At 49.8% G+C, this 19,189-nt stretch overlaps 1 protein-coding gene across 4 annotated transcripts in view; it reads right to left on the reverse strand.

Moving 5' to 3' along the window:
* Window positions 1-7,174: 7,174 nt before the first annotated feature.
* Window positions 7,175-19,189, reverse strand: part of NCAM1 (neural cell adhesion molecule 1) — a 337,712-nt gene continuing 325,697 nt past the window's right edge. For 2 of the 4 annotated variants that reach the window (XM_070426026.1, XM_070426025.1), the window contains 4 exons: window positions 14,147-14,354; window positions 13,024-13,140; window positions 11,224-12,039; window positions 7,175-9,802 (listed from right to left, as the gene is read on the reverse strand). In XM_070426026.1, the coding sequence (XP_070282127.1) occupies window positions 9,682-9,802; window positions 11,224-12,039; window positions 13,024-13,140; window positions 14,147-14,354 (1,262 nt within the window). In that variant the 3' untranslated portion in view covers window positions 7,175-9,681. The remainder of the gene's footprint in view (window positions 9,803-11,223; window positions 12,040-13,023; window positions 13,141-14,146; window positions 14,355-19,189) is intronic. The other 2 variants (XM_070426028.1, XM_070426027.1) reach the window with 1 other exon arrangement.

Genomic DNA, 19,189 nt, shown 5'->3' on the forward strand with positions numbered 1-19,189 from the left:
ACCAGAAATCATGGCTTTGAGTAACAGGCATGGGGTAAGTCCAATAGCAATGTTCCTGCCATTCTGGGTCTCCTAACCCAAGATTCTGCAGGCTGCTTTATCATAGAAGAGTTTATCACTGGCTGGACATTGTCACCAGCTAGAGGAAGGAGGAGGTATGGTGAGCCATGATCAGGGGCTGGGTCAGGGAGAGCACACCTTCTCCAGGCACAGGTGACTCCAGGGACTGAACCCCACCTTGGTCCCTGGTGTAGACTTGCTTAGGATTCTGGGCAGTGGGCAGTGCTGTGTGACTCAAGTTCAAAGACATCTTCCTTGGTCAGGTGTAGACTCTATTTGCACTTACACACACAGACCTGCAAAGATGAAAATGCAGGTGACCATGGCTGGTGTGCATGTATATTATCACTTCATTCATACATTTATTCACTCAGTCATGCATACAGCTAGCAAATGTTAAGTTCCTACCTTGTGCCAGGTGCTGTATGACGTGCCAGGATAGAGTAGTGAATAAGACAGACACAGAACCTTCCCTGGAGGAGTTTAGAGTTCAGTGAAAAAGAGAAACATTAAATTAGAGATCAAATGAAGAGTGGCACCTTAGGATATAACTAGAAGGAATGTTAAAAATATTTTACAGACTGCATTTCATGGCCATTAGCTATAGCACCAGAGCAGAACCCTGAGCCCTCTGCTGGGTTAGATGCTATGACCTGAGTTACAAGATTTTGGGGCCATCTGAAGGAGTCTATGTGAGGGGCTGGGGAGAAAGCAGCTACTCACAGCAGTGAAGAAGCATTTCAATATTTTAACAACCAGATATAACTGTCTGCAAGTGCCAGCTATGTCGTGGTCCTGGATAGAATGTAGAATGGGGGACTATGCAACTGGATCAGGTGTGAGGAAAGGTGATATTTAATCTGAGACCTGAGGATGAAGTAAGAGTCAAGGGTTAGTATAGGCACTGGGGGTGCTGAAGAGTGTTCCAGAGAAAGCAGGACATACGTCGGTGTGCAGGGAGCCAGAGGTGAGAAAGAGCATGGCATTGTTAAAGAAATACACATTTTCCCACTCTTTCTGGCATATAAAGTATGAAAGCAGAGTAATGTCAGATGGACTTAGAGAGGTACTTAGAGGTCTCATTAGCCATATTGAGAGGGTTTAGGGGTGAGACCATAATTTGATGGAGATTACCTTTCTACCACCCCATGAAATGGCAGATTGAAGAAAAAATTACATTCATATTAGAAAAAATTTCATTTCATATATGTTCTAGTGTCTTACCCACCACATAAGCTTGCCAGTAGAGAAAGGCTCCTTTTCTGAGAAAGGCTCTGAGTTCTTGGAACAAATGCTCTTTTGAGTTTGTAGGTCGGTTTGTTTGTTTATTGGTTATCCTCACCCAAGGATATTGTTCTATTGATTTTTAGAGAGAGTGGAAAGGATGGGAGGAGGAGAGAGAGAGAAACATTGATGGGAGAGAGACACATTGATTGCTTGCCTCCTGTACATGCCCTGACTGGGATGGGGATGGAGCCTGAAACTGAGGTATGTGCCCTCAACTGGAATCAAACCCAGGACCCTTCAGTCTGTAGGCCAACCTCTATCCACTGAGCCAAACCAGCCAGGGCTGTAGGTTTTTTAAAATGCATCCTCTTCAGAGAGCACATCCCTGATTATTCCATGTAAAAAAATTTCCTCCTTCCTGACCCGCTAGTTCCCTTGTCTCACTGCCTGCTTCTTACAGCATTCATCGTCATGGACTTCTTATGTACCTTTATTTAGAGCGTAAGCTCCATGAAAGTGGGGTCTTTGTTTCCCCAGCATCTAGAAAAGTCCCTGGCTTTGGAAGGTGTTCAATAAATGCTGAAAGAATATTGAATGGATGAAGAAAGTCCCAATGAAACTAGGAGAGAAAGGCCAATGTCCACGGAAAGGGGAGATGGCTGCTTCTGATGTACAAGAGCAAAGGAGGGAGGGAGACCATGGACGCAGGTGTGTGTGTAGATTTGGGATGGTCAACTGAGGGTGTTCTTTAGAAGAAGGAAGCAAGACCATTCACTTGCTGAGATGAAAAGGATGGCTGAGGGAGGGGTTAGTCTGGGGAAAGTGAAGACATTTTTGTAGAGGAGAATATGAAGGAGTTGGTGAGAAATACCTGTAGGATTGTCAGGCAGTACTAGTGTCAGAGACTAGTTGAGAGTGACTTTAATTATCTCTTGGTACTAATGTGCCTGGTTATGTGGTTTTTCTAGAACAGCACCCAGCTGTCCAGGTGTGAACGAAGAGATGGCAGACATGATTTTCAGGGCTAGAGTTTTTTACAAGATAGATGCAGAGCGAGACCGTCAAGACAAGGAAGCCTTTAATGTCTGAGTGTGAGTGGTTGGAGAGCTGCACCAAAGAATCGAAGCTGAGTGTATTGGGAGGTGAAGAGAGGACGTGATAAATATGGAAAAATCTGGGAGTCAATTAGCAGAGGCCTCAGTAAGGACAAGTAATTGACTTATTGGGAGTACTAGTAGCTGAGTGAGAGAACTGGATGGGTCAAAGAGAGTGTTGGAGAGTGGGGAATCTGAAAATCTGGTTCAGGCTGAATGGTTGGTGATGATCAAGTCTACAGGTTGGTCAAGGTGGCTTAACTGGAGGGAAGGAGGTCACTGGAGACAAGGATGGTAACATGACGGACCTGTGTTTTGAAGGGGTTTTCAACAAAAAGCATTGAAGTCTCCCAGGATGATGGTGGAACTTGGGAGAGAGGATGACCATGAACCAAAAGCCAAGGTCTTCACAAATGAATGGCATGTGATAGTGACAGCCTGGAATTGGTGGAATCAGATGGTATTTCTTTCATCTTGTCAGTGCAGGCCTGTTCCTCCCCCTGTGTTCTAAGTGCCAGAAAAGGGGTCATTCAGCTTTTACCTTGCCATAGAGCTGCCTGCAAAAATTTTTTTCTGGGTCCCTTTCTTATTCTCTCCTCTTCTTAATCCATATTCATTTCCTTGGTGATTTCACTAAGTGCCGGGGTTCAAACACAAGCTCTCTGATGACAGCTTCTACATGTGTCTCCGAATGGACCTCTTGAACTTCAGCCTGTTCAAAATCTCCACTAGGGTGTTCACAGGTATCTCAGACTTAAATTGTCCAGAACCGAACTCTGCAACCATCCAACTGGCTTCTCCTCCACTCCTTTTAGAAAGTAAATGCCAACTCCATCCTTTCCGTTGCTCAGGCCGCAAATCTGGAAGACGTCCTTCATGCTTCTCAAACCCACATCCAACCCATTTTCCAATTTTGCAGCTTCACCTTCAATAGAGAGCTAGCATCTGGCCACTGTCCTCCCTCCACTGGAATCAACTTGCTCCAAGCACACTATCTTCTCCCATCTACACCATTGCCGTGTGACTGTGGTCTGTTCTCAAACCAACAGCCCGAGTGAGGTTTTTTGTTTGTTTGTTTATTTTTTTAACGTCTCCAGTCAACAAATGAGAAATGTTATTGAGGCTTCAGAGCCACAGGGTTCAGGCAGGAGACTGCCCTGTGGGCTGAGGTGGTCGTGGTGGGAGCCCTATCTAACCTTTTCCTTGGGGTGCAGGTTGATGGCGTGGCTGCACATCTTGCTGCAGTTGACAGTGTGTGGTGCAGGTGAGTACCACTTACTGCAGTTGGACTCTGGGTGAGCTAGCACGGTGAGGGCTCAGAGATGCCATTCCCCAGACAAGGCACCACGCGCAGGGTTCGCTCTTTATGGATATCAGAGTCAGAGGGTGCAGCCATCCGCCAGCTGTTTGCCCACAAAAATCAGTTGCTGCTGGTCAGGTGGGATCCCCTCCCTGTCTTGGATGTTAGCTTTGTGTTCTCAGTGGTGTAACTGGGCTGGACCTCGAGGGTGATGGCCTTGCGAGTCAGGGTTTTCACAAAGAGTCACATCTCTGTGTCTACTGGGGAGACTGCTTGGCTGTCTCATTGAAGACAGTGAGGGCCAGAGTGATCATTTTAAAAATCAAGTTAAGTCATCTCAGCCTTCTGCTTAAATTTTTTCCCTTGGCTTTCCATCTCACTTGAAGAAAAGGCCAAAATTCTCATAATAGTCTACAGATCCCAGGTGACCTAGCTCATGGATGCCTCTAACTCATCTCCTGCCTCTTATGCCTCTACCCCACCCTCCCTTGCTCTCTGGTCTAGCCACACTGGCCTCCTTGCTCTTCTTTGAATACACCAAGAATCCCCGCCTCAGGACCTTTGCCCTTGCTGGTTTTTTTCTGCCTGAGATATTCATTCAGATATTTGCATGGTTCAGTCCCTCACTTCTTTGAGGTCACTGCTCAAATGTCACCTTTTCAGAGAGGAATATTCTGACCTCCCATTCACCTGGATTAAATCAGGAGCCTTCTCGCTCCCTGATTTAGCCATAATAGTCTACATAATGCTGCGGTAACAGGTCTGAAGGTGAAGTGGCTTATAGCATAAAGGGGTTATCCAGTGGTATGCTGGAGTTAGAGAGAACCAATTGTTAAATTTCTAGGAAATTTTTGAGCCACTTGTTAAGCATAGTCATTAAAAATTAAATTACATAAATTCACCATTAAAATTATATTGAAAATGAAGGCAATAAATACTCAAAATGTATCACTTGTTATTTTACTGCATTTTGCCATGTATGCATGTTTGTTGTTACTGCATATTACTATTATGTCTGTGCAGCTATTTATGTCTCTGTTATCTGTATGCTGGAAATACCTTAATGATGTTCTGCTGTGCGGCTGGACCTAACTTCTTGTCCAGTGACACATTGAAATCAGCCACCGTGAGAATATTTATATGCCTCTGAGAGCAGTAAATGCTATAGATCAGGGTTTGATTTCTTTCTGGTGTCTGTCTAGACTTAAGAAAGTGATAGGGAAGATTATTTATGATGCAGATTAAATTTAAAAATGTGCCATGACTGCAGCCATTACACTGTGAATAGCAGAAAATTGAGGCAGTATTCTAGTATTCAAAAACTTCTGTATGATTCAGCAGAGGTCGCTCACACCATTGATGAGTGAGTGAAGTTCTGACATGTACATCTTTACTGTGCCACTTTCATCTCACTAGTTAACATAAATGAATATATTAACCAACATTTATGTTGGAACTGCACTCATTAGTCAATTGCCACCGTAGGTTAATTATGGATACAAAACTTCAGCAAAAATCAAAAGCAGTCTGTGAATTTCAATAGGATATAAGGAATCTCAATATAGAATACTATATATTTTATTACTTGCAATATTTTATTACATTCTCTATATCAATGAAGTTTATAATAAATGCACACACACATGCGTGCACCCATGCACACACACCCCTTCCCCATACATATGTACATCCCCTGTCCCTTCCTCCTAGAGAGCCAGCTGTTAAACAGTTACCACTGGGTTTACTCCACAGGCACCCTTCATGTCCATCATGAGTCACCTGCTCACATCCTTCACTGTGGACCCAGGTGACGGCACTGCCACCACCTGCAGCATTGCTGATTGCTGTGTCGGGGAAGAGGGCCACGGTAAGACACACTGGCTGTCAAAGGCTCTCCTAGAAGAGACATGCACTGTGCTGCTCATATGCCGCTGACCACAGCCAGCCGCATGGCCATGCACACCCATTTTAAATGATCAAAGAAGTGTAAGCCTATCATGTGCCCAGAAGGAGGAAGAGAACTGGGAAATTGGTGAACTGGCCTAGTGACCACAACATAGCGTCTATGTGCTTATTGTCTGCCCCACCCCCACACTGGAATGAAGGTTCCATGAGAGAGCGAGCTGTTTCATTTGATGCTACATCCTAAGCCCCTTGGAGACACTCAATACATACTTAGGGAATCTGAGAGACTAGTCTGAAGGAGGAAGACTCTGGAAACAAGCCTTCACGGATTAATGAAGAGGGTTATCATTGTATGATTTCTCCAAATCTTGGTAAGCAACGTGCTTTTACCCCTCGCCCCCTCCATGCAGCTGGAAATGTGTGGCACAGGAAAGCACAGAGATGCATACGGCTCTGTGATATTAGAAGAGGCGCAAGAAGCAGTCCCGGAAGGATGCAGACACCACCGCAGGGGAAGACTCCACTCCCCAAGCCGAGACTAGGATGAGGCACATAGGACACAAAAAGGAGGTGTCACTCAGATTAGTGCAGTGTTGGGACCTTGTGTTGGACGCTGTCACACACCTGGGATGCCAACAGCACTAACTCCCATTTGTTTCGGACCTACTATGTGCCAAGAAAGTGCTACACTGACTTTCAGTGCCTTATTCACTAACCAGTACCTCAACTCTATTAGCTTGATAGTTCCAGTTTGTCAAAAGAGGACACCGAGTCTTGGGGAGATTGAGGAACTCTTCCAAGGTCAAGGAAGTGGTAGAACCAGGATTTGCATAAAATCTTTTTGAATCTGACACCTGGTCCTTCTAAACGAGGACTCCTCTGTCATCCTGAGAGGAAAATTAGAAACCATCATTCAGGCATTTGGAACTCCAGACACTGCATTTAACTGACCTTTTTCACAGGTAAAAAAAAAAAAAGAATACCACCGGCTCCTCCACATTTGATCCACGACACTCTCCCTGAATTGAAATAAATCCCAGTTTGACCATGACTGTTGTTTTTTTTCTTTCAGTTTTTATTGAACACAAGTATTCTGACAGAATGCAAAGTCAAAATTCTCAGTTAGTACTCAGTATTTACACCAGTGAGAATGGAAACAAAGGTGGTCTCGATGTTTCACTTGGTAAAAAGTTTATAACAAGAGAGAAGGCCCCCGAAGTTGGGAATGCTGGGTAGGGATGTTAATGGAGGTCTGAAAACCGCCATCCAGACAGACAGCCTAGAGTGAAAACCTGGGGCTTGAAGGCTCCATACAAAAGTGTGAAAATAGAGTTCCACTTCCAGAGCAGCACTGCGTACACTGTGGCCCCAGGGAGTGGAGGCCCGGGCGTCCACCCGAGTGCCCCAGCAGGACTCGGCCATGCCGGCATTCATGTGAATACATATGTATGGCACATACACATATAGACACATAGACATTGGAAATGGGCAGAATTGATCCCCCTTCAAAAAATTAAAAAAGAAAAACTATAAGCTTTTATCTCTTAACATAAAAGATAGAACATCTTGAAAATAAAGTGACTCCCTCTTTGATTTTAGAGAAAGCATCGCTCTGTTTTATTTTATATTTTTAAGGAAAGGAAAGCTCACGCATGCAGATACAAATCTATGTATATTGGGAGAGAAGCTGACCAAAAGGTGGGCAGAGGGTTGGGTTCCAGCTAATGGTGGACTCTTGGTGGAGGGTGACTGTCCGCTGTCCTGGGCCAGGGTATCTGAGGGTTGACTATACCTCTTTTTCTTCCTAATCATTGGAACAAAAATCAGTTTGCCTAACCACACCAGCTTGGAATGAAACGGAGTCTCCTTGAGGTATAATGTGGGCTTGGCCTTGATCAAAGCCACTAAAACCACAAGGTGCAGAACTGATCCCACTGACAACCTGGTGACAGAAGAGCCACCAGTCCTTGCAGACCCTCCGTCTGACACGCAGGAGCTCCCGTTCTGCTGTGTGCTCTAAGAACTGTCTTCAAGGTGTTTGTGCCTGCGGGCCTGTGCCTCGGAACCAGAATTTGTGCGGCCCTAGAATCAAAGGGGCCGAGCGCTGTGGACTGGGATCCTCCATTTCCATCCCCAGGAGATGAGAAAATGCAAAATAACCCCACATTGAGCAAATGACAAGACCATTATTTTTCACAGTTTGAAATGATAATCTAGCACATTGCCACTGATCAGGCTGCAGAAGTGTCAGGACCTGGGTGTGGCCCACAGCACGACTCGGTGGTCTCGCCACCCTCACCTCTTGCTGTTGTACCTTCGGAAAGCAGCGCGTGCTGAGACCTGACTTCTGTTTACTTAGCATCATCATCATCATCAAAATCATTTTTATTCATTTTCTTTGTTTAAAGGCTTCAATTCCTTTTAAGAGTAAATTTTCTTTCCTGAATATTTTTTTTTCTGAACTATCTGCTATACCTTCCACAACCAAACTATGTTGAAGTTTTATTTCAATACTATGACAAAACACGTTTCACACTAAAATATTCACGCGTCCACAGTGCACAAGCTTGCAGTTCTAAAGTAGAATGAGAAAAAAAGCAAAATGTCTATACAAAGGGCTGGCTTTTCCCTTCTCCCCCCCTCCCGTCCCCGTAAAGTTTCTGTATTTCTCCCCCACTTTGTTTCCAATCCAGGAAAGTTGTGTTATGACTCCAGACAGCAGGATGGGTTTTTTTGTTTGTTTGTTTGTTTTTTCTTTTGTTTCTACAAATGCTGCCTAAGTGAACAGAAGGCCGATGTTCCTTTACTTCAACAGATTTCCAAAAAAAGACACTCATTCCCTGAAGCACACGTGTTCTTCCGCTCAAATCTAGATTCTGGGCTCAAAAGGAATTGTATGTATATATTTTATTTGGCTTTCTACAAAAGGGGGATGTTTGGGGTCAAAACGTGTGTTCACCAAGACCAGCCGCAGCTATACAGTCTTCTCTGCTCGGTCAACAAAGCCTAAGGAACCTTTCAAGAGGAAGGGCAGGACGCTGGGAGCAGAGCCCTTTTCCCAGACACCGCAGGCCAGGCGACTGCTGCTAGAAAGCGGTCTACCCGCAGGGAAACACACAAGGAACCGAGAACCAAAAAGCAAAACCAGTCCGGAACGAGATGAATTTTCACCTGAGTTGGATGCAGGCGAAAACTTCAACTCAATAGGGGATTACCACTGTAAACAGTCATGGGGCTGACGTTTCTGTGCTAAAGCAGGCCTGCGGTGATCCTCCCACCTAGGTGGTATTTGGAACTAAAAAAAAAAAAAAAAAAAAGGCAACTACTTTACATGGACATTGAAATGCCATTGAAGTCAAACATTTGTCAACTTGTAAACACTGGAAAGCAAAGTTGGCAGAAAGGAAAAGAAAAGAATGAAAAGAAAGAAAAGAAAAAAAGAAGTCTGAATACTGCAAATTGAGATCTAGCCCCAGAAGCTGCAATTTGGCATTCTTCCTACGGAACCAGAGTCTACGTGGGAACTGAAGTCAGCTAGAAGGGGTGACACACTTTGCATACTGAACAAATACAAAGTGAACAGAAATGATAACTTACTTATGAGGTTTTTACAGAATTCAAACTCGACTGAGAGTATAAAAATAAACTTGGACTTTGTTCATCGGTTCGTTATAGTGCCTGGAAGTGTTTCTCTCTGAGACTGCTCAGTGCCAATTGGGCAATGCCAAGTGCGGTCTTCCTGAACCTAGATTTTTTTTCTGAGCTTCCTAGATTCTTAATTTGGGGTCCTTTTGTTTGATTTTTAAATGGTTTCAGGGAACGGAGTGTCCTAGTTTGGCTGTGGGGTTAACCTTTTTGTCTCATTTTCTTACAAGTGAGTGTGCAACAAAGGAACCCTTTCTATAAACCTACAAAAAGGCGATCCCATGTTTATGTTTAGTTTTTTTTAAAGGCAAAAGACACTAGAGGGGTGAGATGTGTGTGTGTGCGCGTGTGTGTGTGTGTGTGTGTATGTGTATGTGAGATATTGGAAATGCTCTGGTGAAGCTGTGGTGTCACTTTTAATTTTGATCTTTGCTTGGCTGTCGTCACCCATCATGCTTTGCTCTCGTTTTCCTTTGTCTGTGTGGCATCGTTGGGGACCGTCTTCGCTTCGGCTGGTGCTGGCTTCGTTTCTGTCTCCTGGCACTCCGACTTTGCTTCTACAGGGCCCTTCCTGCAGAGAATCGGGGAAACAGCGCTGAGACCTGGGTCTGGAGTAGCTCACCCTCAGCCAGCCCCGCAGGAGGGCTGCAGCTAGAGCAGTGGCCTCCACCCTTGGCTGCTCGTCGGCGTCACCTGACCCCTATAAGCCGCGGATGCTGGGGCCATACCTCAGAACTGGTCTGGACATGGCGACTTTTAAAAGCACCCAAGTGATTCTAACGTGCAGTCCAAGCTGAGTGCCACCAAACCAGGGGAACGAGACCTCTCCCCTTCCAGCCCTTACTGGGGTGGTGGAGGGGCAGCAGATGCAGTCTTTCCTCGCCCCGAGGGGCTGCGGGAGCAGCAGCTCAGCTCGTATAAACGAGCTGTGCTGGGCTGGGCTCCCCAGGACTGTTTGCAGAGGGCCCTCCTGCAAACCCCCTGCTCTTGCCTGTCCCCACCCCAACCCACTCCACCCACCTACCCCTGTGCTCAGTATTTCGTGGTGATGCCTCTGTGGCTTGCCTGGGCAGGGGGAGAACATGCTCTTTGTTCCTGGGGCAGCTTTCCTGGGGAGTCTGCTGAGGGCTAGAGTGGGCTGCCATGCCGCAGGGGAAGCTGAGTGGGTCGAGTGGGCAGGGCTATCGGAGCCCTTTTCCTTCCCGAGTGAGGCCCAGGGCTCCTGTGACGGTGCCCTTGTAGCTCTTGGTGGCAGCACCACAGCGCCCCTGGCATCAGCCTCAGGAGCCTCTATGGAAACCTAGGTCTGACTCTACCAGTTCCTAGAGCTGAGTCTGGTCTGAGGACACACTGGGCAGACTCAGACCCTAGCCCCAAATGGTGCCACTGCATCTTGGCACCCCATTTAAAAAACGTAAGCTTAAGGACCTTCCCTTGAACTTGAAGACCCAACAGTCATTGGGTACTTGGGAGCTCTGAGTCCTTTCAGCCACTCAGGGCAGAAGCAGGAGTAGATGGGGGGTGTGAGCAACCCAGTAGGGGTGTGCAGGGGCCTTCTGGACCGCATCCTCTCCCCACAGCCCTGCCTCTCTGCACCCTGCAGAGCGGTGCTGTCCTGGTGGGGACACAGCCCGCCACTGGATACCATGCTGAATGCCTATGGGCCCCAGGGTGGCCAACAGGGGCACCTTGGTCTCCCAAATAATGCTCATCAGTGCCTGACTGCAAGGGTTCCTGAGGGAAAACAGACGCCGCTGCTAGGACGATCAGGATAAAGCATAATTAACATGGCCTAATTAGTGACAGGAGGCTGCTCGCGCACCTGCTAGGTGTCCCTCTGCTCTCTGCCTGATCCCAGCCCTTTGGTTGAGAGTTGCCTCAGAGAAGCCCTGGATGGGGCTGAGGAGACATCTAACAAGAAGGACACAGCACAGCACAAACGCACACTACCATGGGACACAACCCGACGACAGAGACAAGGAGAGGCCGTACTCGGTCTTTGCTGGTGCAGGCGAGACAGAGCTGTCTGCAGTGGAAGGAGCAAGCTCAGGGGCTTGTCCACTGGCCCCAGCGGCGGGAGCAGGAGAGCCCAGAGCTGCAAAAACATCCTTTGCAAGGTCAATATCTGGGGTCTTGAAGTTCCCTTCGTCCATTTTAAAGTCCTCGCCCTGGGCAGGGTGTGTGGCGTTGACAGAGGCAGCCTCGCTCTTCGGGCTAGTGAGGGCCGTGGCTGCCTCGCTTGGGCTCTTCACAGCACTGGGCTGGGTGGGCTCGGGTTCCGGGCCTTTGATGCTGGGAGCCTCCTGCTTGACCTGGGGGGCTTCTATGGCAGGGGCAGCTGCTGCTGCTAGGGGACTGGCTGCCCCGGCTGAGGTGGGGGCTGGAGCAGGGGCTGGTTTGCTCACTGGGGGGGCCTTGGAGGCCTCCCCCACACTGGCAGGGGTGCTGGGGCTGAGCACAGCCCCCTGGTTAGCCAGGACACTAGAAGACAAATTGCTGGTGGCAGGGACTGAGGTCGGGGTGTCGCTCAGGTCAACGAGGGGGGCCACCTTGGGGGCTGAAGCTGGGGGTGGGGAGGAGGTGGCCACTCCGGGCCCCTTGGAAGGGGTGGCCTGGCTGGCGGGCACAGAGTTTGAGTCGGGCGTGGCCGTGGCTGGGGGGGCAATACTGGAGGTCAGGGTGGTGGTTTCACTGGTGGGGCTGTTCTGAGCAGTGGCAAAGGTGTCGGTGATAGTGTCAGAGTTAGCGGTGACGGTGGTGACAGAAGGCAGCATGTCCTCGACAGTGGCTGTGGTGTCAGCAGGCAGCCTGTGGGAGGACAGGAAGTAGAAGAGAATAGACAATGAAGCTGAGACGAGACAGAGGAGCGGGGGGAGGGCCAGGCATGCAGGGACGCACAGGCACGGACACGGCCCACAGAGAAACGAGACGCGAGAGGAAGCACACGCCCAGGCGGGCAGAAGAGGAGACAGGACACAACAGAGAACGCCGCAGTCAGGCTACAGGGACCTGCTGGCCCTTCCTCTTTGCTGATCCCTTCACGCTCTGCATGGGACTCCCCGTGGGCCTTTCTGATCCTGCAGCCCCTTCAGGTCAGCCTGCACCACTGCAGCGCCTGAGTCCCAGGGAACGGGGCCCAGCTGCCCTGCTGGGCGCCATGGGCCACGGTGGGGAAATCAGGAGTAAGGTGGACAGTGAGTGTTCCAAAGCCCCTAAGAGCCACGGGTTCTCCAGCCACAGATTTTGTGCTTCCATTAGATTCCATTCCCTTCAAACCCAGAGCAGCCATGCCAGCCGGGCAGTCATTACAACCACAGCCGGACGTTGTTTCTGACTGAGACTGCCTGAGGCTTCTGAGGATGGGGGACGGGGCTGGGGGTAGGGGTGGGGCGGGGGGCAGAGAGCTTTACCAGGTCCCCAGTACCTTCCTCTATTAGGAAGAATTCGAAAAACCCTAGAATTCTTGGAAATCCTAAACAGAGTGTGCTAAGTCTCATTCTCAAGGCTCATCTCCCTCAGTGACGCTTCGCTCCCGTAAGCTACTTGCAGGGTATGTTTGTGTGACTTGGGAACAGGGTCTAGGGATCCCACGTACGCAAAAAGCCCTTTAAGGGCACCCACAGCCACCCTAATAGAACCAAGAATGCCTTCTCTCCAGGGAGAGAGTGGGGTCCGGCATTTCTTAGCCAAGAATCCCGGCCTGCAGTGCTTGGCCAGGAGCTGTGGGTGGGCCGCACGGGCAGGGTGGGCAGGTGCGAGGGGGTAGGGCTCTGCTGCGGAGGCACCACGTACTCGGGCTCTGTCAGCGGCGTGGTCTCGTTGGGCTCTGTGTGCTTCCCTCCGTCGTGATTTGGGGTCCGCTCCTCCTCAGTGCGCACCTCCACGATGGGCTCCTTGGACTCATCTTTCCTGCAAAGAGAGTTCAGCAGGTTCAGTCCCGGGAGCTGGGGAGGGGTTTCCCAGGGAAGCTAGCAGTAGCTCAGGAACTACCTAGGCCTGGCCCAAGGTGGGCAGGTGGCCTCTACAGCCAGGCCCAGCGCCTCCCCCTGATCCCCACTCTGGCTAGCTATGTGACTTTGAGCACCTGATTTGATGCCTTGTCTCCATTTTCTCATCTGTAAAATGGGGCAAATAACAGTATCTACATCACCTGGCTGTTGTGAACATTAACCGAGACAATGAATGTAAAGTGCTCAGCACAGCACCTGGCACAGATAAATGCTAAGAGGATTTGTACTTATACACATGTAAGCATGTACGCGTATATGTACTGTATGTTCATGTGTATGAACATGTTCATGTGTATGCAGATGCATAGGCATTCCCTGGCACATGGTGGTGCTAAGCAATGCATTTCCTTGCTCTGTCCCTTCTTGCCTGGACCCAGCTCAGCACAGCGAGTCTGCAGAGGCTCCTGCTGGCTCAGGCTCAGCTCCCAGAGGCTCTGGGGGACACACTGGGTCGTCAGCTGGAGGAGGACAGGACTTCTCCCCTGTTCTGTTCACAGCCGTACCCAGAGCCTGGGAACAGCGCCTTGCCCAGAGTAGCTTCTCACTAAGTGTTTGTTGCGTGATTTGTGAATGAGTGGATGAGTGAATGGCAGCAAGGCAAGTGTGTCTCTCAAATGCTGCCCCCTCCCCATTTCAGCCCCCGCCCCCCAGGCTTAGCTCTGAAAATTCCCTCATTTTGTCCTAGGCAGGGATTTTCACACTTCCATGAAGTTCTAAGTATAAGCTATGAGGTTGAGCCCGAGTCTGCTTTTCAAACAAGGATCCCCCAAAGCGAAGCTTTGAGAAACATTTCTCTAAAGCTTGCTTCCCCTCGGGATCTCCAAGAGGGGGACTGAGGAAGCTCCGTGGCTGGGCCCTGGGCGGGGGCGGAGCCCAGACCTTGGTAGTGGTGGGTCTGCACTCACGAGAAGGCGGCTTTGCCCTCCTCCATGTCCTTGCCCTTGGCGCCTGGCCCCGCCTTTCCACACAGGTTGACGGCGATGCACATGAGCAGGCCACACTTGTTCAGGAAGTAGCAGGTGATGTCGACAACCACCAGGAGCAGGACAAAGGTGACAATGAGGATGCCCACGATGGCCCCGGTGCTCAGGCCTGCGGTGGGGCTGCCATTGGCTTGAGTGGGAGGGAGAGAGAGGGATGGCTGGTGGTTAACACACTGAGATGGAGACCCTGGACCCTGTGAGCAGCAGCCCAGGACTGGGGGAGGGCCCACAGCCCAGAGGACACAGCCATGGCATTTGAATACAGAGTGACACCTTGCCTGGTGTTGTGTGTGTCCAGACAACAGAGTCTCTTTATATCTTCAAGAGGAAGGTGGAAACCTCATCTCAGAGACCAGGGGACACAGTTGGGACGAGAGTGGGGACTGGGAAATGGTCTCCATCTCTGCTCGGCACTTCTGCGCCTCCCCCAGACCTGCCCTCTGCTGGACCCCGTGAGCCTGGGAGCAGGAGAGTAGGCGGTGCTCACTGATTTCAGGCTTGGCTGTGGCTCCTGGGAGCCATCAGGGACAGGGTCCTAAATGGAGTAGCAGAGGGTTCCCCGGGCTTCCTTTGGGCTTGTGGGGATGTCAGGCACAATAGGAAGCCCAACACCGCCCCCCCACTTCCCCTCCCCACTTTAGGAACAGCGTTGGGCATTGGGCCACAGGGACTTCACGATTTGTCCTTCTGCACTGCACCCAGGAGCCATGGAGGCCTCCCCGGCCTGGCGGGCCAGGTGACAGGTCTGGGAATACTCACCATCTGGGAGCTCAGGCGCATTTGGATCAGACTTCAGGGAAACCAGCAGGCTCACCCAGGGATACCACCCGCATGCACAGGCTCGCTCACACTCAGGACCAATCCACTGTAGACGGACACACATTCTCACACTCCCAGCTCCCGCATCCCCATCTGGTGGGCTCGCCGTGAATGACTCAGCCTCTGTGTCTCACTCCCTTGGAGTCCACCTAAAATTCCCAGGGCCCTGGGCCACTGATGGCATCACAGAGGGACCCCAGGCTCAGCCCTAGGGCCCCGCCAAAGTCTACGCTATTTGCTTGAAATGGACCCTCTGACCGCTAGGCAATTCCACAGCATCTGGGAGACCAGCACTCATGCTGCAGCACGAAGAACCCATACAGCACTCTGTCTCTAAGCCCACGTGGCAGCAGTGACCCCAGAATGAAACAGGGGCCCTTCTGCTTGCTCTTCTGGAAGAAGAAAGTTCCAGAACTGGCAGCTCCATCCCACCACCAAACTTGTCTGAAGCTCCTGGTGTCCTCAGGACCCACTGAGATCACCCAGGTGTGTTGACTGGAGGCAGGAACCATGGCCATCCCTGGATCTCACTCTGCCTTTGCTGAGCACCAGGCCAGGCCCAGAGGCCCGCCAGCACATACATTCCAGGTAATGGAATGTGTGAGCCAAGGTAATGGGCATCATAGATAGGGCACACATTCTTCTTTTTATCATGCATGTGTAATCCTGGGGCGGGCGGGGCCTCCTCTGTCTGCACTAGGGGTCCCTGTCAGGCCCTGCAACCAGCATCGGTCCCACTCCACTGCTCCTTACTTCAAATTTCAATTCATGGTACGGGCTTCCAGCCCCGCATGACAGGGATGACCACTCACCCCACCCAGAGCGCAGGGGGGCTCAGCTGGAAGAGACTCCCAGGCTCTCAAACATGTTCTGCCCTTTTGGGACCTTGGTCTTGTTTCTAGTCCTTACACCTCAGGGCTGTCTGTCTGATCCCTAATAAGCTTACACTGACAATCCCAGCCTGCCCCCCAGGATGGCCCCATGGCTGGCCAAGGGCTCTGTGCCCTGAGGACCCATCTCTGGCTGCCTTGTCCCTGGACTCTGGCAGCAGGAAACTGGCCACCGGTCCCTGCGGTCAGCTAGAGAGGGTCTTTTCCCCAGCAGCTCACCAAAGCAGAATAAAGTCATCCACTCTATTCCCCATATCCTCACACATTCCGCCCAAAGAAGCACAGAAATACAGGCCTCCCTGGTCTGTAGAATCCTGTCATAGGGAAGAAGCATCAGCTGTGGGCTTTCTCTCCATCCCGACACTGGGCTGCAGTCCCCTGACATCAGGACCCAATGGGTATTAAGTACCCACTTCTGCAGAAGGAACCCGAAGTCCTTGTGTGTGTGGGTATATGCATTTTAGATTCAATGGCACTAATTCTGCATTCTGAGGTTTATACATAAACTAGAGGCCCCATGCACTGGTGGGGTCCCTCGGCCTAGCCTGCACCCTCTCACAATCTGGGACCCCTCAGGGGATGTCAGACTGCTGGATTTGGCCCAATTTCCGCAGGCCAGGCCAAGGGACCCCACTGGTGCACAGGCCTCTAGTATGCATATAAGATCTTTGGTTAATCTCCCCTTCCCCCCTCCCCTCTGAGATTCATCAGTCTGTGTCTGCCCCCTGGTGGTCAGTGTGCATCATAGTTACTGGTCAAACAGTCAAACGGTTGAACAGTCACTTAGGCTTTTATATATATAGACAGTCCTCGGTTATGTCTGACTCAATATATGTTGTTTTGTGGTTACATCGCCATTTCCCACTTATTTATAAAAAAAAAAGTTCCATCATTTCAAAGTATGTACATATGTGCTTTATGTTTTTTTATTATTTATTTACCACAAGTACAGGTCAGGAATTGTTATCTTTCTTTTAAATTTTTTTTACTGTTTCACTTCATTATTGCTGTGTTTGTGCTCCATGTCAGTGATGTAGGTGCTTATGTAGGTGGGTTCTGACTTAGGGCGAAAATCGCATTATGTAGCGCCGTAGGAACGGATCTCTGACGTAACCCAAGGACCTACTGTATAGATATGGTTTCAGGGGACTAACCATATCTCTAAAGAGGAAAAATAAACTCCTGGAGAGCTGCTCTATGTGTGGGAGAGGCAGCGAAGCTGTCAGCTTGTGTTCTGGGCTCAGCAGACCAGCTCCAGTGCTGCACTGGTTCTGAAGGCAACACACAACCTCGTTCAGAGGCGGGCCAAAGGGCCAGGAGGGTGAAAGATTTTTTAAAAATGAAATGTCATTGTTGGAGGTGGTGCAGGCAAGCCTCGGGCAGTATCTTCAGGCCTTGGTGCCTCTGCTCGCTAGTGGTGGGGCAGGGAGGGCACCTCCCCAAACCCAGAACCTGCCTCCGCCTCCCAGGGGTGCTCACTGTCTGGGTCTCGGGGTGGGATGAAGCTGGTTGTCACCCTCAGCTGGGAACCTGTGAGGAGACACCCAGCCCTGACCCTTGGCTGCCCCCCAACCCCCCAGTCCACCATGCATCTCCCTCTGGCTGTCTTGGTCTTTTATTTTTTTGTAAGTGTCTTTTGTATAACTAAATGCCCATGATAGTAGCTTCAGACTGGAAAGAGCAAAATAAAATAACACAGAACAAAACAAAACAAACAAACACTGTGTCATTAAACCAAAAGTAGGGCAGTGGTCTCCCGTTTCTTTTGATGTAAAATTAAAATTCTTTCTCCTGACTTAAAGGCCCTACACAAGCCATGGACTCTCCCCCTCCTTCAGCCATAGTAATTCATGGCACTGACCCCACCCCATCTCTGTGCTTCAACTGCTTGAGCCTTTGTTTCACCTGCTGAACACACCCAGCTGTTCCCACCTCAGGACCTGTGGATCCCTAACCTGGAACACTCCATCCCTATCACCTCATGGGTGGCTCTCTGTTGTCCTGCAAACCTCAGCTCAAATGTCACCCTACCCTCCATCTCTTATCTACTTAGGCACTCCTACCCCAAATCTACCGTATTACCTGTTTTATTCTCTTCTCACCACTAGTTATCATTTTCTGTTCATTTACATGTGCCCTCTAGATCTCCTAGCAGATAGCCTATCTGTCTTATGTCTCCACAGCATCTAGGGAGCCCAACTTACAGGAAATGTTCACAGAACACTTGTAAATGAAAGGTTGTTTAGCTGGACAGGAGAATGCTGTCTCCAGATGTTTACAGATGTGTTGTGAGAAGGAAGAGGAGTGCTATTTGGTTTCCCCAGTGGATATAAACTGTGGACTGGGAGGCAGATTTCAGCTCCATATGAGAAAGAACTAGCAAACAGGGGTGCTCAAATGTGGTGGTGGGTGTGACCTGCCGAGGCAGGGGAGCTCCCTGCTGCTGGAGGCATTCAAGCAGAGGCTGGACACCCTTGGCAGGGATATTGCAATGCTCTGCCCCAGGCTCTGCACTGGGCAGGGCCTAGGATAGAGGATGGCATCAAGTCCTCCTCAGCCGTAAGAGCCTGTTGCTGACATTGAGCCTAACACTCCCCAGTGTCAATCTCCAGGGTGGGGACTGAGAGGGACTGTTTCCTGGAGGACTTAGGTAGGTCCCACCTTTATTCATTGACTCTTGTGATTTTATTTTTATTGAAAAGATAAATGCCTCAGTGTAATGTTTTCTCACCTATAGCAGAACTCCTGGGAGCTTTGTTAAAAAGTTGGATTCTGGGGCTTCCCAGTTCCATCCAATCAGAATCTCTGGGGGCGAGGCTCAGGAACTGGGATCTGATCAAGCGCCCAGGTGCTCCTTGTGCGTCCTAGCATTGGGGGACCACTGTTTCCAGCTCTTCTGCCCCTGAGTTACATGGGGAGCAGCTGCTCCTAAGATGAGCTGTGGAGTCCCACCTGGTGGCCTTGACCTAACTGAGGTACTGAATGGATGCAGAGAAAGCAAAGACTATTAAAGGACAAGGAACCACCCAGCTCACCACCCAGAGCCAAGATTTCTAGAGGAAGTTGGGTACCCCTCAAGCTGGAGAAAGAGTGTGTGCAGCCTTTGTAAAAAGAAGCACAAATAGGAGGAATACCAGGATACAGATGAGAGGGGTATTCAAGTCAACCCCACATTCATTATCTCCTGGTGGATGTTACAGAATTGTTTAGAGCGGGGAAGCTAGAAGGACAAAGATCATGTCCTGCATCGTAAGTA

The sequence above is a fragment of the Myotis yumanensis genome, unplaced genomic scaffold (genome assembly GCF_028538775.1).
Source record: "Myotis yumanensis isolate MYYU_CA2020_CCGP unplaced genomic scaffold, mMyoYum1.0.hap1 SCAF_10, whole genome shotgun sequence".
In the NCBI taxonomy this organism is placed as follows: domain Eukaryota; kingdom Metazoa; phylum Chordata; class Mammalia; order Chiroptera; family Vespertilionidae; genus Myotis; species Myotis yumanensis.